The following is a 23,182-nucleotide window of genomic DNA, read 5'->3' as shown; positions in this document are numbered from 1 at the left end:
TCGGGGTGGTTTACACTTAGAATAACAGATACCCGGGAGTGAGTTACAGACTGGAATCTAATCAAGGCGTTCAGGGAGGTTTATATACAGAATAACAGATACCCGGGAGTGAGTTACAGACTGGAATCGAATCGAGGGGTTCAGGGTGGTTTATATACAGAATAACAGATACCCGGGAGTGAGTTACAGACTGGAATCTAATCGAGTGGTTCAGGGTGGTTTATGTACAGAATAACAGATACCCGGGAGTGAGTTACAGACTGGAATCTAATCGAGGGGTTCGGGGTGGTTTATATATAGAATAACAGATACCCGGGAGTGAGTTACAGACTGGAATCAAATCGAGGGGTTCGGGGATGGTTTATATATAGAATAACAGATACCCGGGAGTGAGTTACAGACTGGAATCTAATCGAGGGGATCGGGGAGGTTTATATCCAGAATAACAGATACCCAGGAGTGAGTTACAGACTGGAATCTAATCGAGGGGTTCGGGGATGGTTTATAAAGAGAATAACAGATGCCCGGGAGTGAGTTACAGACTGGAATCTAATCGAGGGGTTCGGGGTGGTTTATATATAGAATAACAGATACCCGGGAGAGAGTTACAGACTGGTATCTAATCGAGGGGTTTGGGGCGGTTTCTATATAGAATAACAGATACCCGGGAGTGAGTTACAGACTGGAATCTAATCGAGGGGTTTGGGGAGGTTTATATATAGAATAACAGATACCCGGGAGTGAGTTACAGACTGGAATCTAATCGAGGGGTTCGGGGATGGTTTATATATAGAATAACAGATACCCGGGAGTGAGTTACAGACTGGAATCTAATCGAGGGGTTTGGGGATGGTTTATAGATAGAATAACAGATACCCGGGAGTGAGTTACAGACTGGAATCTAATCGAGGGGTTCGGGTGGTTTATATATAGAATAACAGATACCCGGGAGTGAGTTACAGACTGGAATCTAATCGAGGGGTTCGGGGTGGTTTATATATAGAATAACAGACACCCGGGAGTGAGTTACAGACTGGAATCTAATCGAGGGGTTCGGGGTGGTTTATATATAGAATAACAGATACCCGGGAGTGAGTTACAGACTGGAATCTAATCGAGGGGTTCGGGGTGGTTTATATATGGAATAACAGATACCCGGGAGTGAGTTACAGACTGGAATCTAATCGAGTGGTTCGGGGAGGTTTATATATAGAATAACAGATACCCGGGAGTGAGTTACAGACTGGAATCTAATCGAGGGGTTCAGGGTGGATTATATTCAGAATAACAGATACCCGGGAGTGAGTTACAGACCGGAATCTAATCGAGGGGTTCGGGGTGGTTTATATATAGAATAACAGATACCCGGGAGTGAGTTACAGACTGGAATCTAATCGAGGGGTTCGGTGTGGTTTATATATAGAATAACAGATACCCGGGAGTGAGTTACAGACTGGAATCTAATCGAGGTGTTCAGGGTGGATTATATTCAGAATAACAGATACCCGGCAGTGAGTTACAGACCGGAATCTAATCGAGGGGTTCGGGGTGGTTTATATATAGAATAACAGATACCCGGGAGTGAGTTACAGACTGGAATCTAATCAAGGGGTTCGGGGTGGTTTATATATAGAACAACAGATACCCGGGAGTGAGTTACAGACTGGAATCTAATCGAGGGGTTCGGGGTGGTTTATATATAGAATAACAGATACCCAGGAGTGAGTTACAGACTGGAATCTAATCGAGGGGTTCGGGGAGGTTTATATACAGAATAACAGATACCCAGGAGTGAGTTACAGACTGGAATCTAATCGAGGTGTTCAAGGTGGATTATATACAGAATAACAGATACCCGGGAGTGAGTTACAGACTGGAATCTAATCGAGGGGTTCGCGGTGGTTTATATATAGAATAACCGATACCCGGGAGTGAGTTACAGACTGGAAACGAATCGAGGGGTTCGGGGTGGTTTATATATAGAATAACAGATACCCGGGAGTGAATTACAGACTGGAATCTAATCGAGGGGTTCGGGGCGGTTTACACTTAGAATAACAGATACCCGGGAGTGAGTTACAAACTGGAATCTCATCGAGGGGTTCGGGGTGGTTTATATATAGCATAACAGATACCCGGGAGTGAGTTACAGACTGGAATCCAATCGAGGGGTTCGGGGAGGTTTATATATAGAATAACAGATAACCGGGAGTGAGTTACAGACTGGAATCTAATCGAGGTGTTCAGGGTGGATTATATCCAGAATAACAGATACCCGGGAGTGAGTTACAGACTGGAATCTAATCGAGGTGTTCGGGGTGGTTTATATATAGAATAACAGATACCCGGGAGTGAGTTACAGACTGGAATCTAATCGAGGTGTTCGGGGTGGTTTACATATGGAATAACAGATACCCGGGAGTGAGTTACTGACTGGAATCTAATCGAGGTGTTCGGGGTGGTTTATATATAGAATAACAGATACCCGGGAGTGAGTTACAGACTGGAATCTAATCGAGGTGTTCGGGGTGGTTTACATATAGAATAACAGATACCCGGGAGTGAGTTACTGACTGGAATCTAATCGAGGGGTTCGGGGTGGTTTATATATAGAATAACAGATACCCGGGAGTGAGTAACAGACTGGAATCTAATCGAGGGGTTCGCGGTGGTTTATATATAGAATAACAGATACCCGGGAGTGAGTTACTGACTGGAATCTAATCGAGGGGTTCGAGGTGGTTTATATATAGAATAACAGATCCCCGGGAGTGAGTTACAGACTGGAATCTAATCAAGGGGTTCGGGGTGGTTTACACTTAGAATAACAGATACCCGGGAGTGAGTTACAGACTGGAATCTAATCAAGGCGTTCGGGGAGGTTTATATACAGAATAACAGATACCCGGGAGTGAGTTACAGACTGGAATCTAATCGAGGGGTTCAGGGTGGTTTATATACAGAATAACAGATACCCGGGAGTGAGTTACAGACTGGAATCTAATCGAGTGGTTCAGGGTGGTTTATGTACAGAATAACAGATACCCGGGAGTGAGTTACAGACTGGAATCTAATCGAGGGGTTCGGGGTGGTTTATATATAGAATAACAGATACCCGGGAGTGAGTTACAGACTGGAATCAAATCGAGGGGTTCGGGGATGGTTTATATATAGAATAACAGATACCCGGGAGTGAGTTACAGACTGGAATCTAATCGAGGGGATCGGGGAGGTTTATATCCAGAATAACAGATACCCAGGAGTGAGTTACAGACTGGAATCTAATCGAGGGGTTCGGGGATGGTTTATAAAGAGAATAACAGATACCCGGGAGTGAGTTACAGACTGGAATCTAATCGAGGGGTTCGGGGTGGTTTATATATAGAATAACAGATACCCGGGAGAGAGTTACAGACTGGTATCTAATCGAGGGGTTTGGGGCGGTTTCTATATAGAATAACAGATACCCGGGAGTGAGTTACAGACTGGAATCTAATCGAGGGGTTTGGGGAGGTTTATATATAGAATAACAGATACCCGGGAGTGAGTTACAGACTGGAATCTAATCGAGGGGTTCGGGGATGGTTTATATATAGAATAACAGATACCCGGGAGTGAGTTACAGACTGGAATCTAATCGAGGGGTTTGGGGATGGTTTATAGATAGAATAACAGATACCCGGGAGTGAGTTACAGACTGGAATCTAATCGAGGGGTTCGGGTGGTTTATATATAGAATAACAGATACCCGGGAGTGAGTTACAGACTGGAATCTAATCGAGGGGTTCGGGGTGGTTTATATATAGAATAACAGACACCCGGGAGTGAGTTACAGACTGGAATCTAATCGAGGGGTTCGGGGTGGTTTATATATAGAATAACAGATACCCGGGAGTGAGTTACAGACTGGAATCTAATCGAGGGGTTCAGGGTGGTTTATATATAGAATAACAGATACCCGGGAGTGAGTTACAGACTGGAATCTAATCGAGGGGTTCGCGGTGGTTTATATATAGAATAACCGATACCCGGGAGTGAATTACAGACTGGAAACGAATCGAGGGGTTCGGGGTGGTTTATATATAGAATAACAGATACCCGGGAGTGAATTACAGACTGGAATCTAATCGAGGGGTTCGGGGCGGTTTACACTTAGAATAACAGATACCCGGGAGTGAGTTACAAACTGGAATCTCATCGAGGGGTTCGGGGTGGTTTATGTATAGCATAACAGATACCCGGGAGTGAGTTACAGACTGGAATCCAATCGAGGGGTTCGGGGAGGTTTATATATAGAATAACAGATAACCGGGAGTGAGTTACAGACTGGAATCTAATCGAGGTGTTCAGGGTGGATTATATCCAGAATAACAGATACCCGGGAGTGAGTTACAGACTGGAATCTAATCGAGGTGTTCGGGGTGGTTTATATATAGAATAACAGATACCCGGGAGTGAGTTACAGACTGGAATCTAATCGAGGTGTTCGGGGTGGTTTCCATATAGAATAACAGATACCCGGGAGTGAGTTACTGACTGGAATCTAATCGAGGGGTTCGGGGTGGTTTATATATAGAATAACAGATACCCGGGAGTGAGTTACAGACTGGAATCTAATCGAGGGGTTCGGGGTGGTTTATATATAGAATAACAGATACCCGGGAGTGAGTTACTGACTGGAATCTAATCGAGGGGTTCGGGGTGGTTTATATATAGAATAACAGATCCCCGGGAGTGAGTTACAGACTGGAATCTAATCAAGGGGTTCGGGGTGGTTTACACTTAGAATAACAGATACCCGGGAGTGAGTTACAGACTGGAATCTAATCGAGGGGTTCAGGGTGGTTTATATACAGAATAACAGATACCCGGGAGTGAGTTACAGACTGGAATCTAATCGAGTGGTTCAGGGTGGTTGATGTACAGAATAACAGATACCCGGGAGTGAGTTACAGACTGGAATCTAATCGAGGGGTTCGGGGTGGTTTATATATAGAATAACAGATACCCGGGAGTGAGTTACAGACTGGAATCAAATCGAGGGGTTCGGGGATGGTTTATATATAGAATAACAGATACCCGGGAGTGAGTTACAGACTGGAATCTAATCGAGGGGATCGGGGTGGTTTCCATATAGAATAACAGATACCCGGGAGTGAGTTACTGACTGGAATCTAATCGAGGGGTTCGGGGTGGTTTATATATAGAATAACAGATACCCGGGAGTGAGTTACAGACTGGAATCTCATCGAGGGGTTCGGGGTGGTTTATATATAGAATAACAGATACCCGGGAGTGAGTAACTGACTGGAATCTAATCGAGGGGTTCGGGGTGGTTTATATATAGAATAACAGATCCCCGGGAGTGAGTTACAGACTGGAATCTAATCAAGGGGTTCGGGGTGGTTTACACTTAGAATAACAGATACCCGGGAGTGAGTTACAGACTGGAATCTAATCAAGGCGTTCGGGGAGGTTTATATACAGAATAACAGATACCCGGGAGTGAGTTACAGACTGGAATCTAATCGAGGGGTTCAGGGTGGTTTATATACAGAATAACAGATACCCGGGAGTGAGTTACAGACTGGAATCTAATCGAGTGGTTCAGGGTGGTTTATGTACAGAATAACAGATACCCGGGAGTGAGTTACAGACTGGAATCTAATCGAGGGGTTCGGGGTGGTTTATATATAGAATAACAGATACCCGGGAGTGAGTTACAGACTGGAATCAAATCGAGGGGTTCGGGGATGGTTTATATATAGAATAACAGATACCCGGGAGTGAGTTACAGACTGGAATCTAATCGAGGGGATCGGGGAGGTTTATATCCAGAATAACAGATACCCAGGAGTGAGTTACAGACTGGAATCTAATCGAGGGGTTCGGGGTGGTTTATATATAGAATAACAGATACCCGGGAGTGAGTTACAGACTGGAATCAAATCGAGGGGTTCGGGGATGGTTTATATATAGAATAACAGATACCCGGGAGTGAGTTACAGACTGGAATCTAATCGAGGTGTTCGGGGTGGTTTCCATATAGAATAACAGATACCCGGGAGTGAGTTACTGACTGGAATCTAATCGAGGGGTTCGGGGTGGTTTATATATAGAATAACAGATACCCGGGAGTGAGTTACAGACTGGAATCTAATCGAGGGGTTCGGGGTGGTTTATATATAGAATAACAGATACCCGGGAGTGAGTTACTGACTGGAATCTAATCGAGGGGTTCGGGGTGGTTTATATATAGAATAACAGATCCCCGGGAGTGAGTTACAGACTGGAATCTAATCAAGGGGTTCGGGGTGGTTTACACTTAGAATAACAGATACCCGGGAGTGAGTTACAGACTGGAATCTAATCGAGGGGTTCAGGGTGGTTTATATACAGAATAACAGATACCCGGGAGTGAGTTACAGACTGGAATCTAATCGAGGGGTTCAGGGTGGTTTATATACAGAATAACAGATACCCGGGAGTGAGTTACAGACTGGAATCTAATCGAGTGGTTCAGGGTGGTTTATGTACAGAATAACAGGTACCCGGGAGTGAGTTACAGACTGGAATCTAATCGAGGGGTTCGGGGTGGTTTATATATAGAATAACAGATACCCGGGAGTGAGTTACAGACTGGAATCAAATCGAGGGGTTTGGGGAGGTTTATATATAGAATAACAGATACCCGGGAGTGAGTTACAGACTGGAATCTAATCGAGGGGTTCGGGGATGGTTTATATATAGAATAACAGATACCCGGGAGTGAGTTACAGACTGGAATCTAATCGAGGGGTTTGGGGATGGTTTATAGATAGAATAACAGATACCCGGGAGTGAGTTACAGACTGGAATCTAATCGAGGGGTTCGGGTGGTTTATATATAGAATAACAGATACCCGGGAGTGAGTTACAGACTGGAATCTAATCGAGGGGTTCGGGGTGGTTTATATATAGAATAACAGACACCCGGGAGTGAGTTACAGACTGGAATCTAATCGAGGGGTTCGGGGTGGTTTATATATAGAATAACAGATACCCGGGAGTGAGCTACAGACTGGAATCTAATCGAGGGGTTCAGGGTGGTTTATATATAGAGTAACAGATACCCGGGAGTGAGTTACAGACTGGAATCTAATCGAGGGGTTCGCGGTGGTTTATATATAGAATAACCGATACCCGGGAGTGAGTTACAGACTGGAAACGAATCGAGGGGTTCGGGGTGGTTTATATATAGAATAACAGATACCCGGGAGTGAATTACAGACTGGAATCTAATCGAGGGGTTCGGGGCGGTTTACACTTAGAATAACAGATACCCGGGAGTGAGTTACAAACTGGAATCTCATCGAGGGGTTCGGGGTGGTTTATATATAGCATAACAGATACCCGGGAGTGAGTTACAGACTGGAATCCAATCGAGGGGTTCGGGGAGGTTTATATATAGAATAACAGATAACCGGGAGTGAGTTACAGACTGGAATCTAATCGAGGTGTTCAGGGTGGATTATATCCAGAATAACAGATACCCGGGAGTGAGTTACAGACTGGAATCTAATCGAGGTGTTCGGGGTGGTTTATATATAGAATAACAGATACCCGGGAGTGAGTTACAGACTGGAATCTAATCGAGGTGTTCGGGGTGGTTTCCATATAGAATAACAGATACCCGGGAGTGAGTTACTGACTGGAATCTAATCGAGGGGTTCGGGGTGGTTTATATATAGAATAACAGATACCCGGGAGTGAGTTACAGACTGGAATCTAATCGAGGGGTTCGGGGTGGTTTATATATAGAATAACAGATCCCCGGGAGTGAGTTACAGACTGGAATCTAATCAAGGGGTTCGGGGTGGTTTACACTTAGAATAACAGATACCCGGGAGTGAGTTACAGACTGGAATCTAATCGAGGGGTTCAGGGTGGTTTATATATAGAATAACAGATACCCGGGAGTGAGTTACAGACTGGAATCTAATCGAGTGGTTCAGGGTGGTTTATGTACAGAATAACAGATACCCGGGAGTGAGTTACAGACTGGAATCTAATCGAGGGGTTCGGGGTGGTTTATATATAGAATAACAGATACCCGGGAGTGAGTTACTGACTGGAATCTAATCGAGGGGTTCGGGGTGGTTTATATATAGAATAACAGATCCCCGGGAGTGAGTTACAGACTGGAATCTAATCAAGGGGTTCGGGGTGGTTTACACTTAGAATAACAGATACCCGGGAGTGAGTTACAGACTGGAATCTAATCGAGGGGTTCAGGGTGGTTTATATATAGAATAACAGATACCCGGGAGTGAGTTACAGACTGGAATCTAATCGAGTGGTTCAGGGTGGTTTATGTACAGAATAACAGATACCCGGGAGTGAGTTACAGACTGGAATCTAATCGAGGGGTTCGGGGTGGTTTATATATAGAATAACAGATACCCGGGAGTGAGTTACAGACTGGAATCAAATCGAGGGGTTCGGGGATGGTTTATATATAGAATAACAGATACCCGGGAGTGAGTTACAGACTGGAATCTAATCGAGGGGATCGGGGTGGTTTCCATATAGAATAACAGATACCCGGGAGTGAGTTACTGACTGGAATCTAATCGAGGGGTTCGGGGTGGTTTATATATAGAATAACAGATACCCGGGAGTGAGTTACAGACTGGAATCTCATCGAGGGGTTCGGGGTGGTTTATATATAGAATAACAGATACCCGGGAGTGAGTAACTGACTGGAATCTAATCGAGGGGTTCGGGGTGGTTTATATATAGAATAACAGATCCCCGGGAGTGAGTTACAGACTGGAATCTAATCAAGGGGTTCGGGGTGGTTTACACTTAGAATAACAGATACCCGGGAGTGAGTTACAGACTGGAATCTAATCAAGGCGTTCGGGGAGGTTTATATACAGAATAACAGATACCCGGGAGTGAGTTACAGACTGGAATCTAATCGAGGGGTTCAGGGTGGTTTATATACAGAATAACAGATACCCGGGAGTGAGTTACAGACTGGAATCTAATCGAGTGGTTCAGGGTGGTTTATGTACAGAATAACCGATACCCGGGAGTGAGTTACAGACTGGAATCTAATCGAGGGGTTCGGGGTGGTTTATATATAGAATAACAGATACCCGGGAGTGAGTTACAGACTGGAATCAAATCGAGGGGTTCGGGGATGGTTTATATATAGAATAACAGATACCCGGGAGTGAGTTACAGACTGGAATCTAATCGAGGGGATCGGGGAGGTTTATATCCAGAATAACAGATACCCAGGAGTGAGTTACAGACTGGAATCTAATCGAGGGGTTCGGGGTGGTTTATATATAGAATAACAGATACCCGGGAGTGAGTTACAGACTGGAATCAAATCGAGGGGTTCGGGGATGGTTTATATATAGAATAACAGATACCCGGGAGTGAGTTACAGACTGGAATCTAATCGAGGTGTTCGGGGTGGTTTCCATATAGAATAACAGATACCCGGGAGTGAGTTACTGACTGGAATCTAATCGAGGGGTTCGGGGTGGTTTATATATAGAATAACAGATACCCGGGAGTGAGTTACAGACTGGAATCTAATCGAGGGGTTCGGGGTGGTTTATATATAGAATAACAGATACCCGGGAGTGAGTTACTGACTGGAATCTAATCGAGGGGTTCGGGGTGGTTTATATATAGAATAACAGATCCCCGGGAGTGAGTTACAGACTGGAATCTAATCAAGGGGTTCGGGGTGGTTTACACTTAGAATAACAGATACCCGGGAGTGAGTTACAGACTGGAATCTAATCGAGGAGTTCAGGGTGGTTTATATACAGAATAACAGATACCCGGGAGTGAGTTACAGACTGGAATCTAATCGAGTGGTTCAGGGTGGTTTATGTACAGAATAACAGATACCCGGGAGTGAGTTACAGACTGGAATCTAATCGAGGGGTTCGGGGTGGTTTATATATAGAATAACAGATACCCGGGAGTGAGTTACAGACTGGAATCAAATCGAGGGGTTCGGGGATGGTTTATATATAGAATAACAGATACCCGGGAGTGAGTTACAGACTGGAATCTAATCGAGGGGTTCGGGGTGGTTTATATATAGAATAACAGATACCCGGGAGTGAGTTACAGACTGGAATCTAATCGAGTGGTTCAGGGTGGTTTATGTACAGAATAACCGATACCCGGGAGTGAGTTACAGACTGGAATCTAATCGAGGGGTTCGGGGTGGTTTATATATAGAATAACAGATACCCGGGAGTGAGTTACAGACTGGAATCAAATCGAGGGGTTCGGGGATGGTTTATATATAGAATAACAGATACCCGGGAGTGAGTTACAGACTGGAATCTAATCGAGGGGATCGGGGAGGTTTATATCCAGAATAACAGATACCCAGGAGTGAGTTACAGACTGGAATCTAATCGAGGGGTTCGGGGTGGTTTATATATAGAATAACAGATACCCGGGAGTGAGTTACAGACTGGAATCAAATCGAGGGGTTCGGGGATGGTTTATATATAGAATAACAGATCCCCGGGAGTGAGTTACAGACTGGAATCTAATCAAGGGGTTCGGGGTGGTTTACACTTAGAATAACAGATACCCGGGAGTGAGTTACAGACTGGAATCTAATCGAGGGGTTCAGGGTGGTTTATATACAGAATAACAGATACCCGGGAGTGAGTTACAGACTGGAATCTAATCGAGGGGTTCAGGGTGGTTTATATACAGAATAACAGATACCCGGGAGTGAGTTACAGACTGGAATCTAATCGAGTGGTTCAGGGTGGTTTATGTACAGAATAACAGGTACCCGGGAGTGAGTTACAGACTGGAATCTAATCGAGGGGTTCGGGGTGGTTTATATATAGAATAACAGATACCCGGGAGTGAGTTACAGACTGGAATCAAATCGAGGGGTTTGGGGAGGTTTATATATAGAATAACAGATACCCGGGAGTGAGTTACAGACTGGAATCTAATCGAGGGGTTCGGGGATGGTTTATATATAGAATAACAGATACCCGGGAGTGAGTTACAGACTGGAATCTAATCGAGGGGTTTGGGGATGGTTTATAGATAGAATAACAGATACCCGGGAGTGAGTTACAGACTGGAATCTAATCGAGGGGTTCGGGTGGTTTATATATAGAATAACAGATACCCGGGAGTGAGTTACAGACTGGAATCTAATCGAGGGGTTCGGGGTGGTTTATATATAGAATAACAGACACCCGGGAGTGAGTTACAGACTGGAATCTAATCGAGGGGTTCGGGGTGGTTTATATATAGAATAACAGATACCCGGGAGTGAGCTACAGACTGGAATCTAATCGAGGGGTTCAGGGTGGTTTATATATAGAGTAACAGATACCCGGGAGTGAGTTACAGACTGGAATCTAATCGAGGGGTTCGCGGTGGTTTATATATAGAATAACCGATACCCGGGAGTGAGTTACAGACTGGAAACGAATCGAGGGGTTCGGGGTGGTTTATATATAGAATAACAGATACCCGGGAGTGAATTACAGACTGGAATCTAATCGAGGGGTTCGGGGCGGTTTACACTTAGAATAACAGATACCCGGGAGTGAGTTACAAACTGGAATCTCATCGAGGGGTTCGGGGTGGTTTATATATAGCATAACAGATACCCGGGAGTGAGTTACAGACTGGAATCCAATCGAGGGGTTCGGGGAGGTTTATATATAGAATAACAGATAACCGGGAGTGAGTTACAGACTGGAATCTAATCGAGGTGTTCAGGGTGGATTATATCCAGAATAACAGATACCCGGGAGTGAGTTACAGACTGGAATCTAATCGAGGTGTTCGGGGTGGTTTATATATAGAATAACAGATACCCGGGAGTGAGTTACAGACTGGAATCTAATCGAGGTGTTCGGGGTGGTTTCCATATAGAATAACAGATACCCGGGAGTGAGTTACTGACTGGAATCTAATCGAGGGGTTCGGGGTGGTTTATATATAGAATAACAGATACCCGGGAGTGAGTTACAGACTGGAATCTAATCGAGGGGTTCGGGGTGGTTTATATATAGAATAACAGATACCCGGGAGTGAGTTACTGACTGGAATCTAATCGAGGGGTTCGGGGTGGTTTATATATAGAATAACAGATCCCCGGGAGTGAGTTACAGACTGGAATCTAATCAAGGGGTTCGGGGTGGTTTACACTTAGAATAACAGATACCCGGGAGTGAGTAACAGACTGGAATCTAATCGAGGGGTTCAGGGTGGTTTATATATAGAATAACAGATACCCGGGAGTGAGTTACAGACTGGAATCTAATCGAGTGGTTCAGGGTGGTTTATGTACAGAATAACAGATACCCGGGAGTGAGTTACAGACTGGAATCTAATCGAGGGGTTCGGGGTGGTTTATATATAGAATAACAGATACCCGGGAGTGAGTTACAGACTGGAATCAAATCGAGGGGTTCGGGGATGGTTTATATATAGAATAACAGATACCCGGGAGTGAGTTACAGACTGGAATCTAATCGAGGGGATCGGGGTGGTTTCCATATAGAATAACAGATACCCGGGAGTGAGTTACTGACTGGAATCTAATCGAGGGGTTCGGGGTGGTTTATATATAGAATAACAGATACCCGGGAGTGAGTTACAGACTGGAATCTCATCGAGGGGTTCGGGGTGGTTTATATATAGAATAACAGATACCCGGGAGTGAGTAACTGACTGGAATCTAATCGAGGGGTTCGGGGTGGTTTATATATAGAATAACAGATCCCCGGGAGTGAGTTACAGACTGGAATCTAATCAAGGGGTTCCGGGTGGTTTACACTTAGAATAACAGATACCCGGGAGTGAGTTACAGACTGGAATCTAATCAAGGCGTTCGGGGAGGTTTATATACAGAATAACAGATACCCGGGAGTGAGTTACAGACTGGAATCTAATCGAGGGGTTCAGGGTGGTTTATATACAGAATAACAGATACCCGGGAGTGAGTTACAGACTGGAATCTAATCGAGTGGTTCAGGGTGGTTTATGTACAGAATAACCGATACCCGGGAGTGAGTTACAGACTGGAATCTAATCGAGGGGTTCGGGGTGGTTTATATATAGAATAACAGATACCCGGGAGTGAGTTACAGACTGGAATCAAATCGAGGGGTTCGGGGATGGTTTATATATAGAATAACAGATACCCGGGAGTGAGTTACAGACTGGAATCTAATCGAGGGGATCGGGGAGGTTTATATCCAGAATAACAGATACCCAGGAGTGAGTTACAGACTGGAATCTAATCGAGGGGTTCGGGGTGGTTTATATATAGAATAACAGATACCCGGGAGTGAGTTACAGACTGGAATCAAATCGAGGGGTTCGGGGATGGTTTATATATAGAATAACAGATACCCGGGAGTGAGTTACAGACTGGAATCTAATCGAGGTGTTCGGGGTGGTTTCCATATAGAATAACAGATACCCGGGAGTGAGTTACTGACTGGAATCTAATCGAGGGGTTCGGGGTGGTTTATATATAGAATAACAGATACCCGGGAGTGAGTTACAGACTGGAATCTAATCGAGGGGTTCGGGGTGGTTTATATATAGAATAACAGATACCCGGGAGTGAGTTACTGACTGGAATCTAATCGAGGGGTTCGGGGTGGTTTATATATAGAATAACAGATCCCCGGGAGTGAGTTACAGACTGGAATCTAATCAAGGGGTTCGGGGTGGTTTACACTTAGAATAACAGATACCCGGGAGTGAGTTACAGACTGGAATCTAATCGAGGAGTTCAGGGTGGTTTATATACAGAATAACAGATACCCGGGAGTGAGTTACAGACTGGAATCTAATCGAGTGGTTCAGGGTGGTTTATGTACAGAATAACAGATACCCGGGAGTGAGTTACAGACTGGAATCTAATCGAGGGGTTCGGGGTGGTTTATATATAGAATAACAGATACCCGGGAGTGAGTTACAGACTGGAATCAAATCGAGGGGTTCGGGGATGGTTTATATATAGAATAACAGATACCCGGGAGTGAGTTACAGACTGGAATCTAATCGAGGGGATCGGGGTGGTTTCCATATAGAATAACAGATACCCGGGAGTGAGTTACTGACTGGAATCTAATCGAGGGGTTCGGGGTGGTTTATATATAGAATAACAGATACCCGGGAGTGAGTTACAGACTGGAATCTCATCGAGGGGTTCGGGGTGGTTTATATATAGAATAACAGATACCCGGGAGTGAGTTACTGACTGGAATCTAATCGAGGGGTTCGGGGTGGTTTATATATAGAATAACAGATCCCCGGGAGTGAGTTACAGACTGGAATCTAATCAAGGGGTTCGGGGTGGTTTACACTTAGAATAACAGATACCCGGGAGTGAGTTACAGACTGGAATCTAATCAAGGCGTTCGGGGAGGTTTATATACAGAATAACAGATACCCGGGAGTGAGTTACAGACTGGAATCTAATCGAGGGGTTCAGGGTGGTTTATATACAGAATAACAGATACCCGGGAGTGAGTTACAGACTGGAATCTAATCGAGTGGTTCAGGGTGGTTTATGTACAGAATAACAGATACCCGGGAGTGAGTTACAGACTGGAATCTAATCGAGGGGTTCGGGGTGGTTTATATATAGAATAACAGATACCCGGGAGTGAGTTACAGACTGGAATCAAATCGAGGGGTTCGGGGATGGTTTATATATAGAATAACAGATACCCGGGAGTGAGTTACAGACTGGAATCTAATCGAGGGGATCGGGGAGGTTTATATCCAGAATAACAGATACCCAGGAGTGAGTTACAGACTGGAATCTTATCGAGGGGTTCGGGGATGGTTTATAAAGAGAATAACAGATACCCGGGAGTGAGTTACAGACTGGAATCTAATCGAGGGGTTCGGGGTGGTTTATATATAGAATAACAGATACCCGGGAGAGAGTTACAGACTGGTATCTAATCGAGGGGTTTGGGGCGGTTTCTATATAGAATAACAGATACCCGGGAGTGAGTTACAGACTGGAATCTAATCGAGGGGTTTGGGGAGGTTTATATATAGAATAACAGATACCCGGGAGTGAGTTACAGACTGGAATCTAATCGAGGGGTTCGGGGATGGTTTATATATAGAATAACAGATACCCGGGAGTGAGTTACAGACTGGAATCTAATCGAGGGGTTTGGGGATGGTTTATAGATAGAATAACAGATACCCGGGAGTGAGTTACAGACTGGAATCTAATCGAGGGGTTCGGGTGGTTTATATATAGAATAACAGATACCCGGGAGTGAGTTACAGACTGGAATCTAATCGAGCGGTTCGGGGTGGTTTATATATAGAATAACAGATACCCGGGAGTGAGTTACAGACTGGAATCTAATCGAGGGGTTCGGGGTGGTTTATATATAGAATAACAGATACCCGGGAGTGAGTTACAGACTGGAATCTAATCGAGGGGTTCGGGGTGGTTTATATATAGAATAACAGACACCCGGGAGTGAGTTACAGACTGGAATCTAATCGAGGGGTTCGGGGTGGTTTATATATAGAATAACAGATACCCGGGAGTGAGTTACAGACTGGAATCTAATCGAGGGGTTCGGGGTTGTTAATATATAGAATAACAGACACCCGGGAGTGAGTTACAGACTGGGATCTAATCGAGTGGTTTGGGGAGGTTTATATATAGAATAACAGACACCCGGGAGCGAGTTACAGACTGGAATCTAATCGAGGGGTTCGGGGTGGTTTATATATAGAATAACAGATACCCGGGAGTGACTTACAGACTGGAATCTAATCGAGGGGTTCGGGGTGGTTTATATATAGAATAACAGACACCCGGGAGTGAGTTACAGACTGGAATCTAATCGAGGGGTTCGGGGTGGTTTATATACAGAATAACAGATACCCGGGAGTGAGTTACAGACTGGAATCTAATCGAGGGGTTCGGGATGGTTTATATATAGAATAACAGATACCCGGGAGTGAGTTACAGACTGGAATCTAATCGATGGGATCGGGGTGGTTTATATATAGAATAACAGATACCCGGGAGTGAGTTACAGACTGGAATCTAATCGAGGGGTTCAGGGTGGTTTATATATAGAATAACAGATACCCGGGATTGAGTTACAGACTGGAATCTAATCGAGGGGTTCAGGGTGGTTTATATACAGAATAACAGATACCCGGGAGTGAGTTACAGACTGGAATCTAATCGAGGGGTTCGGGGTGGTTTATATATAGAATAACAGATACCCGGGAGTGAGTTACAGACTGGAATCTAATCGAGGGGTTCGGGGTGGTTTATATATAGAATAACAGATACCCGGGAGTGAGTTACAGACTGGAATCTAATCGAGGGGTTCAGGGTGGTTTATATATAGAACAGATACCCGGGAGTGAGTTACAGACTGGAATCTAATCGAGGGGATCGGGGTGGTTTATATATAGAATAACAGACACCCGGGAGTGAGTTACAGACTGGAATCTAATCGAGGGGTTCGGGGTGGTTTATATACAGAATAACAGATACCCGGGAGTGAGTTACAGACTGGAATCTAATCGAGGGGTTCGGGATGGTTTATATATAGAATAACAGATACCCGGGAGTGAGTTACAGACTGGAATCTAATCGAGGGGATCGGGGTGGTTTATATATAGAATAACAGATACCCGGGAGTGAGTTACAGACTGGAATCTAATCGAGGGGTTCGGGGTGGTTTATATATAGAATAACAGATACCTGGGAGTGAGTTACAGACTGGAATCTAATCGAGGGGTTCAGGGTGGTTTATATATAGAATAACAGATACCCGGGATTGAGTTACAGACTGGAATCTAATCGAGGGGTTCAGGGTGGTTTATATACAGAATAACAGATACCCGGGAGTGAGTTACAGACTGGAATCTAATCGAGGTGTTCGGGGTGGTTTATATATAGAATAACAGACACCCGGGAGTGAGTTACAGACTGGAATCTAATCGAGGGGTTCAGGGTTGTTTATATATAGAATAACAGATACCCGGGAGTGAGTTACAGACTGGAATCTAATCGAGGGGTTCAGGGTTGTTTATATATAGAATAACAGATACCCGGGAGTGAGTTACAGACTGGAATCTAATCGAGGGGTTCAGGGTGGTTTATATATAGAATAACAGATACCCGGGAGTGAGTTACAGACTGGAATCTAATCGAGGGGTTCGGGGTGGTTTATATATAGAATAACAGATACCCGGGAGTGAGTTACAGACTGGAATCTAATCGAGGGGTTCAGGGTGGTTTATATATAGAATAACAGATACCCGGGAGTGAGTTACAGACTGGAATCTAATCGAGGGGTTCGGGGTGGTTTATATATAGAATAACAGCTCCCCGGGAGTGAGTTACAGACTGGAATCTAATCGAGGGGTTCGGGGTGGTTTATATATAGAATAACAGATACCCGGGAGTGAGTTACAGACTGGAATCTAATCGAGGGGTTCAGGGTGGTTTATATATAGAACAGATACCCGGGCAAGTTCGATGATGCCACCAATATCCTCCAGTTCAGTATTTTTATCCCGTGTTATTTTTTGCCCTCCTGCGTAACTCAATATTATGATCACTATTTCCACGGTGCTCCCCACCCGACTTTCCATCCTGGACCCACTTCCTCCTGCCGGACTGAACCCAGCCTCCTGCCTCTGTGGACGGGAGGCTTCCCAAAGGAACTTCTCCCCAAATTCCCCTCCTTTGTCCTCGTCCACAGCGTTCCCCCCCCCCCCCCCGGAACCCACTGCGGGGCATCGGTCAGTGAACCCCTCCAGCTCGGAGCTGCCCCTGCTGTCCTTCAGCTCAGCCTGACTCCCACCTCAGCATCTTGTTATCCCTCCCCAAATTCTGCCCCCCTCCCTCTCTCTCCGCAGCACCCCCCCTCCCCGCCTCCACCCACCCATGCACTGACCTTCCCGATGGTGATGACCTGGAATGAGTTTTTTTCCACTCCGCGCACTCGCAGGCAGATTTCGTCCTGAGCCGCCCGCTGCCGCGCCGGACGCTCAGACAGGACCACACAATCTGGAAAATAAAACATCGGCGCAAAGTCAGCAAACGTCCGGCCCCGGGAGAGATGTCAGCGCCTGTGCACGCTGTGTCTGTGTGTTTACAAGTGTGCGTGCAAGTGTGTCCTTGTGTACGAGTACACACACGCTAGTTTCTGTGCCTGTATGAATGCGTGCGTGAGTGTCTGTGCGTGTACCAGTGCGTGTCTGTGCGTGTACCAGTGCGTGTCTGTGCGTGTACCAGTGAGTGTCTGTGCGTGTACCAGTGAGTGTCTGTGCGTGTACCACTGAGTGTCTGTGCGTGTACCACTGAGTGTCTGTGCGTGTACCACTGAGTGTCTGTGCGTGTACCAGTGAGTGTCTGTGCGTGTACCAGAGTGTCTGTGCGTGTACCAGTGAGTGTCTGTGCGTGTACCAGTGAGTGTCTGTGCGTGTACCAGTGAGTGTCTGTGCGTGTACCAGTGCGTGTCTGTGCGTGTACCAGTGCGTGTCTGTGCGTGTACCAGTGAGTGTCTGTGCGTGTACCAGTGAGTGTCTGTGCGTGTACCAGTGAGTGTCTGTGCGTGTACCAGTGAGTGTCTGTGCGTGTACCAGTGAGTGTCTGTGCGTGTACCAGTGAGTGTCTGTGCGTGTACCAGTGAGTGTCTGTGCGTGTACCAGTGAGTGTCTGTGCGTGTACCAGTGTGTGTCTGTGCGTGTACCAGAGTGTCTGTGCGTGTACCAGTGAGTGTCTGTGCGTGTACCAGAGCGTGTCTGTGCGTGTACCAGTGAGTGTCTGTGCGTGTACCAGTGTGTGTCTGTGCGTGTACCAATGCGTGTCTGTGCGTGTACCAGTGAGTGTCTGTGCGTGTACCAGTGAGTGTCTGTGCGTGTACCAGTGAGTGTCTGTGCGTGTACCAGTGCGTGTCTGTGCGTGTACCAGTGAGTGTCTGTGCGTGTACCAGTGCGTGTCTGTGCGTGTACCAGTGAGTGTCTGTGCGTGTACCAGTGAGTGTCTGTGCATGTACCAGTGCATGTCTGTGCGTGTACCAGTCCGTGTCTGTGCATGTACCAGTGAGTGTCTGTGCGTGTACCAGTGCATGTCTGTGCGTGTACCAGTCCGTGTCTGTGCGTGTACCAGTGAGTGTCTGTGCGTGTACCAGTGAGTGTCTGTGCGTGTACCAGTGAGTGTCTGTGCGTGTACCAGTGAGTGTCTGTGCGTGTACCAGTGAGTGTCTGTGCGTGTACCAGTGAGTGTCTGTGCGTGTACCAGTGAGTGTCTGTGCGTGTACCAGTGAGTGTCTGTACGTGTACCAGTGAGTGTCTGTGCGTGTACCAGTGAGTGTCTGTGCGTGTACCAGAGTGTCTGTGCGTGTACCAGTGCGTGTCTGTGCGTGTACCAGTGAGTGTCTGTGCGTGTACCAGTGCGTGTCTGTGCGTGGACCACTGAGTGTCTGTGCGTGTACCAGTGCGTGTCTGTGCGTGTACCAGTGAGTGTCTGTGCGTGTACCAGTGAGTGTCTGTGCGTGGACCAGTGAGTGTCTGTGCGTGTACCAGTGAGTGTCTGTGCGTGTACCAGTGAGTGTCTGTGCGTGTACCAGTGAGTGTCTGTGCGTGTACCAGTGAGTGTCTGTGCGTGTACCAGTGAGTGTCTGTGCGTGTACCAGTGAGTGTCTGTGCGTGTACCAGTGAGTGTCTGTGCGTGTACCAGTGAGTGTCTGTGCGTGTACCAGTGAGTGTCTGTGCGTGTACCAGTGAGTGTCTGTGCGTGTACCAGTGCGTGTCTGTGCGTGTACCAGTGAGTGTCTGCGTGTACCAGTGAGTGTCTGTGCGTGTACCAGTGAGTGTCTGTGCGTGTACCAGTGTCTGTGCGTGTACCAGTGAGTGTCTGTGCGTGTACCAGTGCGTGTCTGTGCGTGTACCACTGAGTGTCTGTGCGTGTACCAGTGCGTGTCTGTGCGTGTACCAGTGCGTGTCTGTGCGTGTACCACTGAGTGTCTGTGCGTGTACCAGTGAGTGTCTGTGCGTGTACCAGTGCGTGTCTGTGCGTGTACCAGTGAGTGTCTGTGCGTGTACCAGTGAGTGTCTGTGCATGTACCAGTGAGTGTCTGTGCGTGTACCAGTGAGTGTCTGTGCGTGTACCAGTGCGTGTCTGTGCGTGTACCAGTGCGTGTCTGTGCGTGTACCAGTGAGTGTCTGTGCGTGTACCAGTGCGTGTCTGTGCGTGTACCAGTGCGTGCCTGTGCGTGTACCAGTGAGTGTCTGTGCGTGTACCAGTGAGTGTCTGTGCGTGTACCAGTGCGTGTCTGTGCGTGTACCAGTGAGTGTCTGTGCGTGTACCAGTGAGTGTCTGTGCGTGTACCAGTGAGTGTCTGTGCGTGTACCAGTGCGTGTCTGTGCGTGTACCAGTGCGTGTCTGTGCGTGTACCAGTGCGTGTCTGTGCGTGTACCAGTGAGTGTCTGTGCGTGTACCAGTGAGTGTCTGTGCGTGTACCAGTGAGTGTCTGTGCGTGTACCAGTGAGTGTCTGTGCGTGTACCAGTGAGTGTCTGTGCGTGTACCAGTGAGTGTCTGTGCGTGTACCAGTGAGTGTCTGTGCGTGTACCAGTGAGTGTCTGTGCGTGTACCAGTGAGTGTCTGTGCGTGTACCAATGCGTGTCTGTGCGTGTACCAGTGAGTGTCTGTGCGTGTACCAGTGCGCATGCGAGTGTGTGTTTACCAGTGCTCGTCCGTGTGTGTACGTGTGCACGCGTGTGTCTGTGCGTATCCCAGCGCACACAAGTCTCTGTGTGTGTACCAGTGCGCACACGAGTCTCTGGGTGGGCACGTGAATGTCTATGCGTGTACCAGTGTGCACGCACTTGTCTGTCCGTGTACCAGTGTGCACGTGAGTGTCTGTGAGTGTACCAATGTGTATAGGAGTGCCTGCGAGTGTCCGTGCATGTACCTGTGTGCGCGTGAGTGTCTGTGCATGTACCAGTGCACGCACCAGGGTCTGTGTGTGTGTAAATGTGCTCCCTAGTGTCTGTCCATGTACCAATATGCCCACGAGTGTCCATGCGTGTACTAGTGTGCACGCTAATGTCTGTGCATTTACCAGCGTGCACACGAGTGTCTGTGCGTGTACCAGTGTGCGCGTGAGTGTCTGTGCGTGTACCAGTGTGCGCGCGAGTGTCTGTGCGTGTACCAGTGTGTGCGTGAGTGTCTGTGCGTGTACCAGTGTGCGCGTGAGTGTCTGTGCGTGTACCAGTGTGCACACGAGTGTCTGTGCGTGTACCAGTGTGCGCGTGAGTGTCTGTGCGTGTACCAGTGTGCACGCGAGTGTCTGTGCGTGTACCAGTGTGCGCGTGAGTGTCTGTGCGTGTACCAGTGTGCGCGTGAGTATCTGTGCGTGTACCAGTGTGCGCGTGAGTGTCTGTGCGTGTACCAGTGTGCGCGTGAGTGTCTGTGCGTGTACCAGTGTGCGCGTGAGTGTCTGTGCGTGTACCAGTGTGCGCGTGAGTGTCTGTGCGTGTACCAGTGTGCGCGTGAGTGTCTGTGCGTGTACCAGTGTGCGCGTGAGTGTCTGTGCGTGTACCAGTGTGCGCGTGAGTGTCTGTGCGTGTACCAGTGTGCGCGTGAGTGTCTGTGCGTGTACCAGTGTGCGCGTGAGTGTCTGTGCGTGTACCAGTGTGCGCGTGAGTGTCTGTGCGTGTACCAGTGTGCACGCGAGTGTCTGTGCGTGTACCAGTGTGTATAGGAGTGTCAATGCGTGTACAGCTGTGCCTGTGTGAGTTGTCTACGAGTGCGCCATGAAACAGCAGCTGCTGTGACACAGCAGCAGACCTGGAGACAGGGTGTCTGCGCTGCTTGCCAGCGAGAGTGGACCAGAGGGAGCGTTTCCACTGGAGTGGATTCAGTCTGCAGTGAGACCGTGAGCCCCGGGAGGCTCTCGCGCAGTGGGGCGCAGCGGAAGGAGTGATCGGAGTGCAGTGCAGAAGGTGCTGCCCGGACACATCTCCAAGCAGTTCAGATCGAGGCAACCCGGGGAAGGGGACAGGATGGGCGCAGGAGAGTTCCCGGGGGAATGGAGGGGAATCCGGAGCGTATCCCGCTGTGCGGAGGCTCACCCTATCCACCCCCCCCCCCCACACCGAATGCTGAGCAAACTCCGGTCATGGGCAAGACAGACCCCACACCCCCGCTCTCCCTCCCTCCCTCCCTCCGTCCCCGGGGACTAACCCAGAATGTCGGCCACGCTGATGTTCAGAGACTCCGGAGTTTGCGAAGTTAACACCTCCACATCTTTCAGGAGCAGGAGCAGCCGAGAGGTCACGACCCCCAGTCGCTCAGCAATGTAATCCACCACCTTCTGCAGACGGTCCGTCTGAGAGAGAGAGAGAGAGAGAGGGGAGAGAGGGAGGGAGGGAGGGAGGGAGAGAGGGAGGGAGAGAGGAGAGAGAGAGGGAGAGAGGGAGGGAGAGAGGGAGAGAGAGAGGGAGAGAGGGAGGGAGGGAGAGAGGGAGGGAGGGAGAGAGGGAGGGAGAGAGGGAGGGAGAGAGGAGGGAGGGAGAGAGGGAGGGAGAGAGGAGGGAGAGAGGGAGGGAGAGAGGGAGGGAGAGAGGGAGGGAGAGAGGGAGGGAGAGAGGGAGGGAGAGAGGGAGGGAGAGAGGGAGGGAGAGAGGGAGGGAGAGAGGGAGGGAGAGAGGGAGGGAGAGAGGGAGGGAGGGAGGAAGCGAGGGAGGGAGGGAGGGGGGAGAGAGGGAGGGAGGGAGGGAGAGAGGGAGAGAGAGAGAGAGGGAGAGAGAGAGGGAGAGAGAGGAGGGAGAGAGAGGGGAGAGAGAGAGGGAGAGAGAGAGGGAGAGAGGAGGGAGAGAGAGAGGGAGAGAGAGAGGGAGAGAGAGAGGGAGAGAGAGAGGGAGAGAGAGAGGAGAGAGAGAGGGAGAGAGAGAGGGAGAGAGGAGGGAGAGAGGAGGGAGAGAGGAGGGAGAGAGGAGGGAGAGAGGAGGAGAGAGGAGGGAGAGAGGAGGGAGAGAGGAGGGAGAGAGGAGGGAGAGGGAGGGAGAGAGGAGGGAGAGGGAGGGAGAGAGGGAGGGAGAGGGAGGGAGAGAGGGAGGGAGAGAGGGAGGGAGAGGGAGGGAGGG

General features: G+C 47.9%; 1 protein-coding gene across 1 annotated transcript in view; it reads right to left on the bottom strand.

Moving 5' to 3' along the window:
* nfatc2ip (nuclear factor of activated T cells 2 interacting protein) overlaps window positions 1-23,182 on the bottom strand; it is a 146,924-nt gene that overhangs the window by 29,060 nt on the left and 94,682 nt on the right. The window contains exons 2-3 of the mRNA XM_078200922.1: window positions 22,281-22,425; window positions 17,985-18,097 (exon numbers count right to left, since the gene is read on the bottom strand). Of these exons, the coding sequence (XP_078057048.1) occupies window positions 17,985-18,097; window positions 22,281-22,425 (258 nt within the window). The remainder of the gene's footprint in view (window positions 1-17,984; window positions 18,098-22,280; window positions 22,426-23,182) is intronic.

Source organism: Mustelus asterias, chromosome 32 (assembly GCF_964213995.1).
Source record: "Mustelus asterias chromosome 32, sMusAst1.hap1.1, whole genome shotgun sequence".
NCBI lineage: Eukaryota > Metazoa > Chordata > Chondrichthyes > Carcharhiniformes > Triakidae > Mustelus > Mustelus asterias.
The sequence above is the reverse complement of the archived record's forward strand: the minus strand, read 5'-3'. Positions and strand labels throughout refer to the sequence as shown.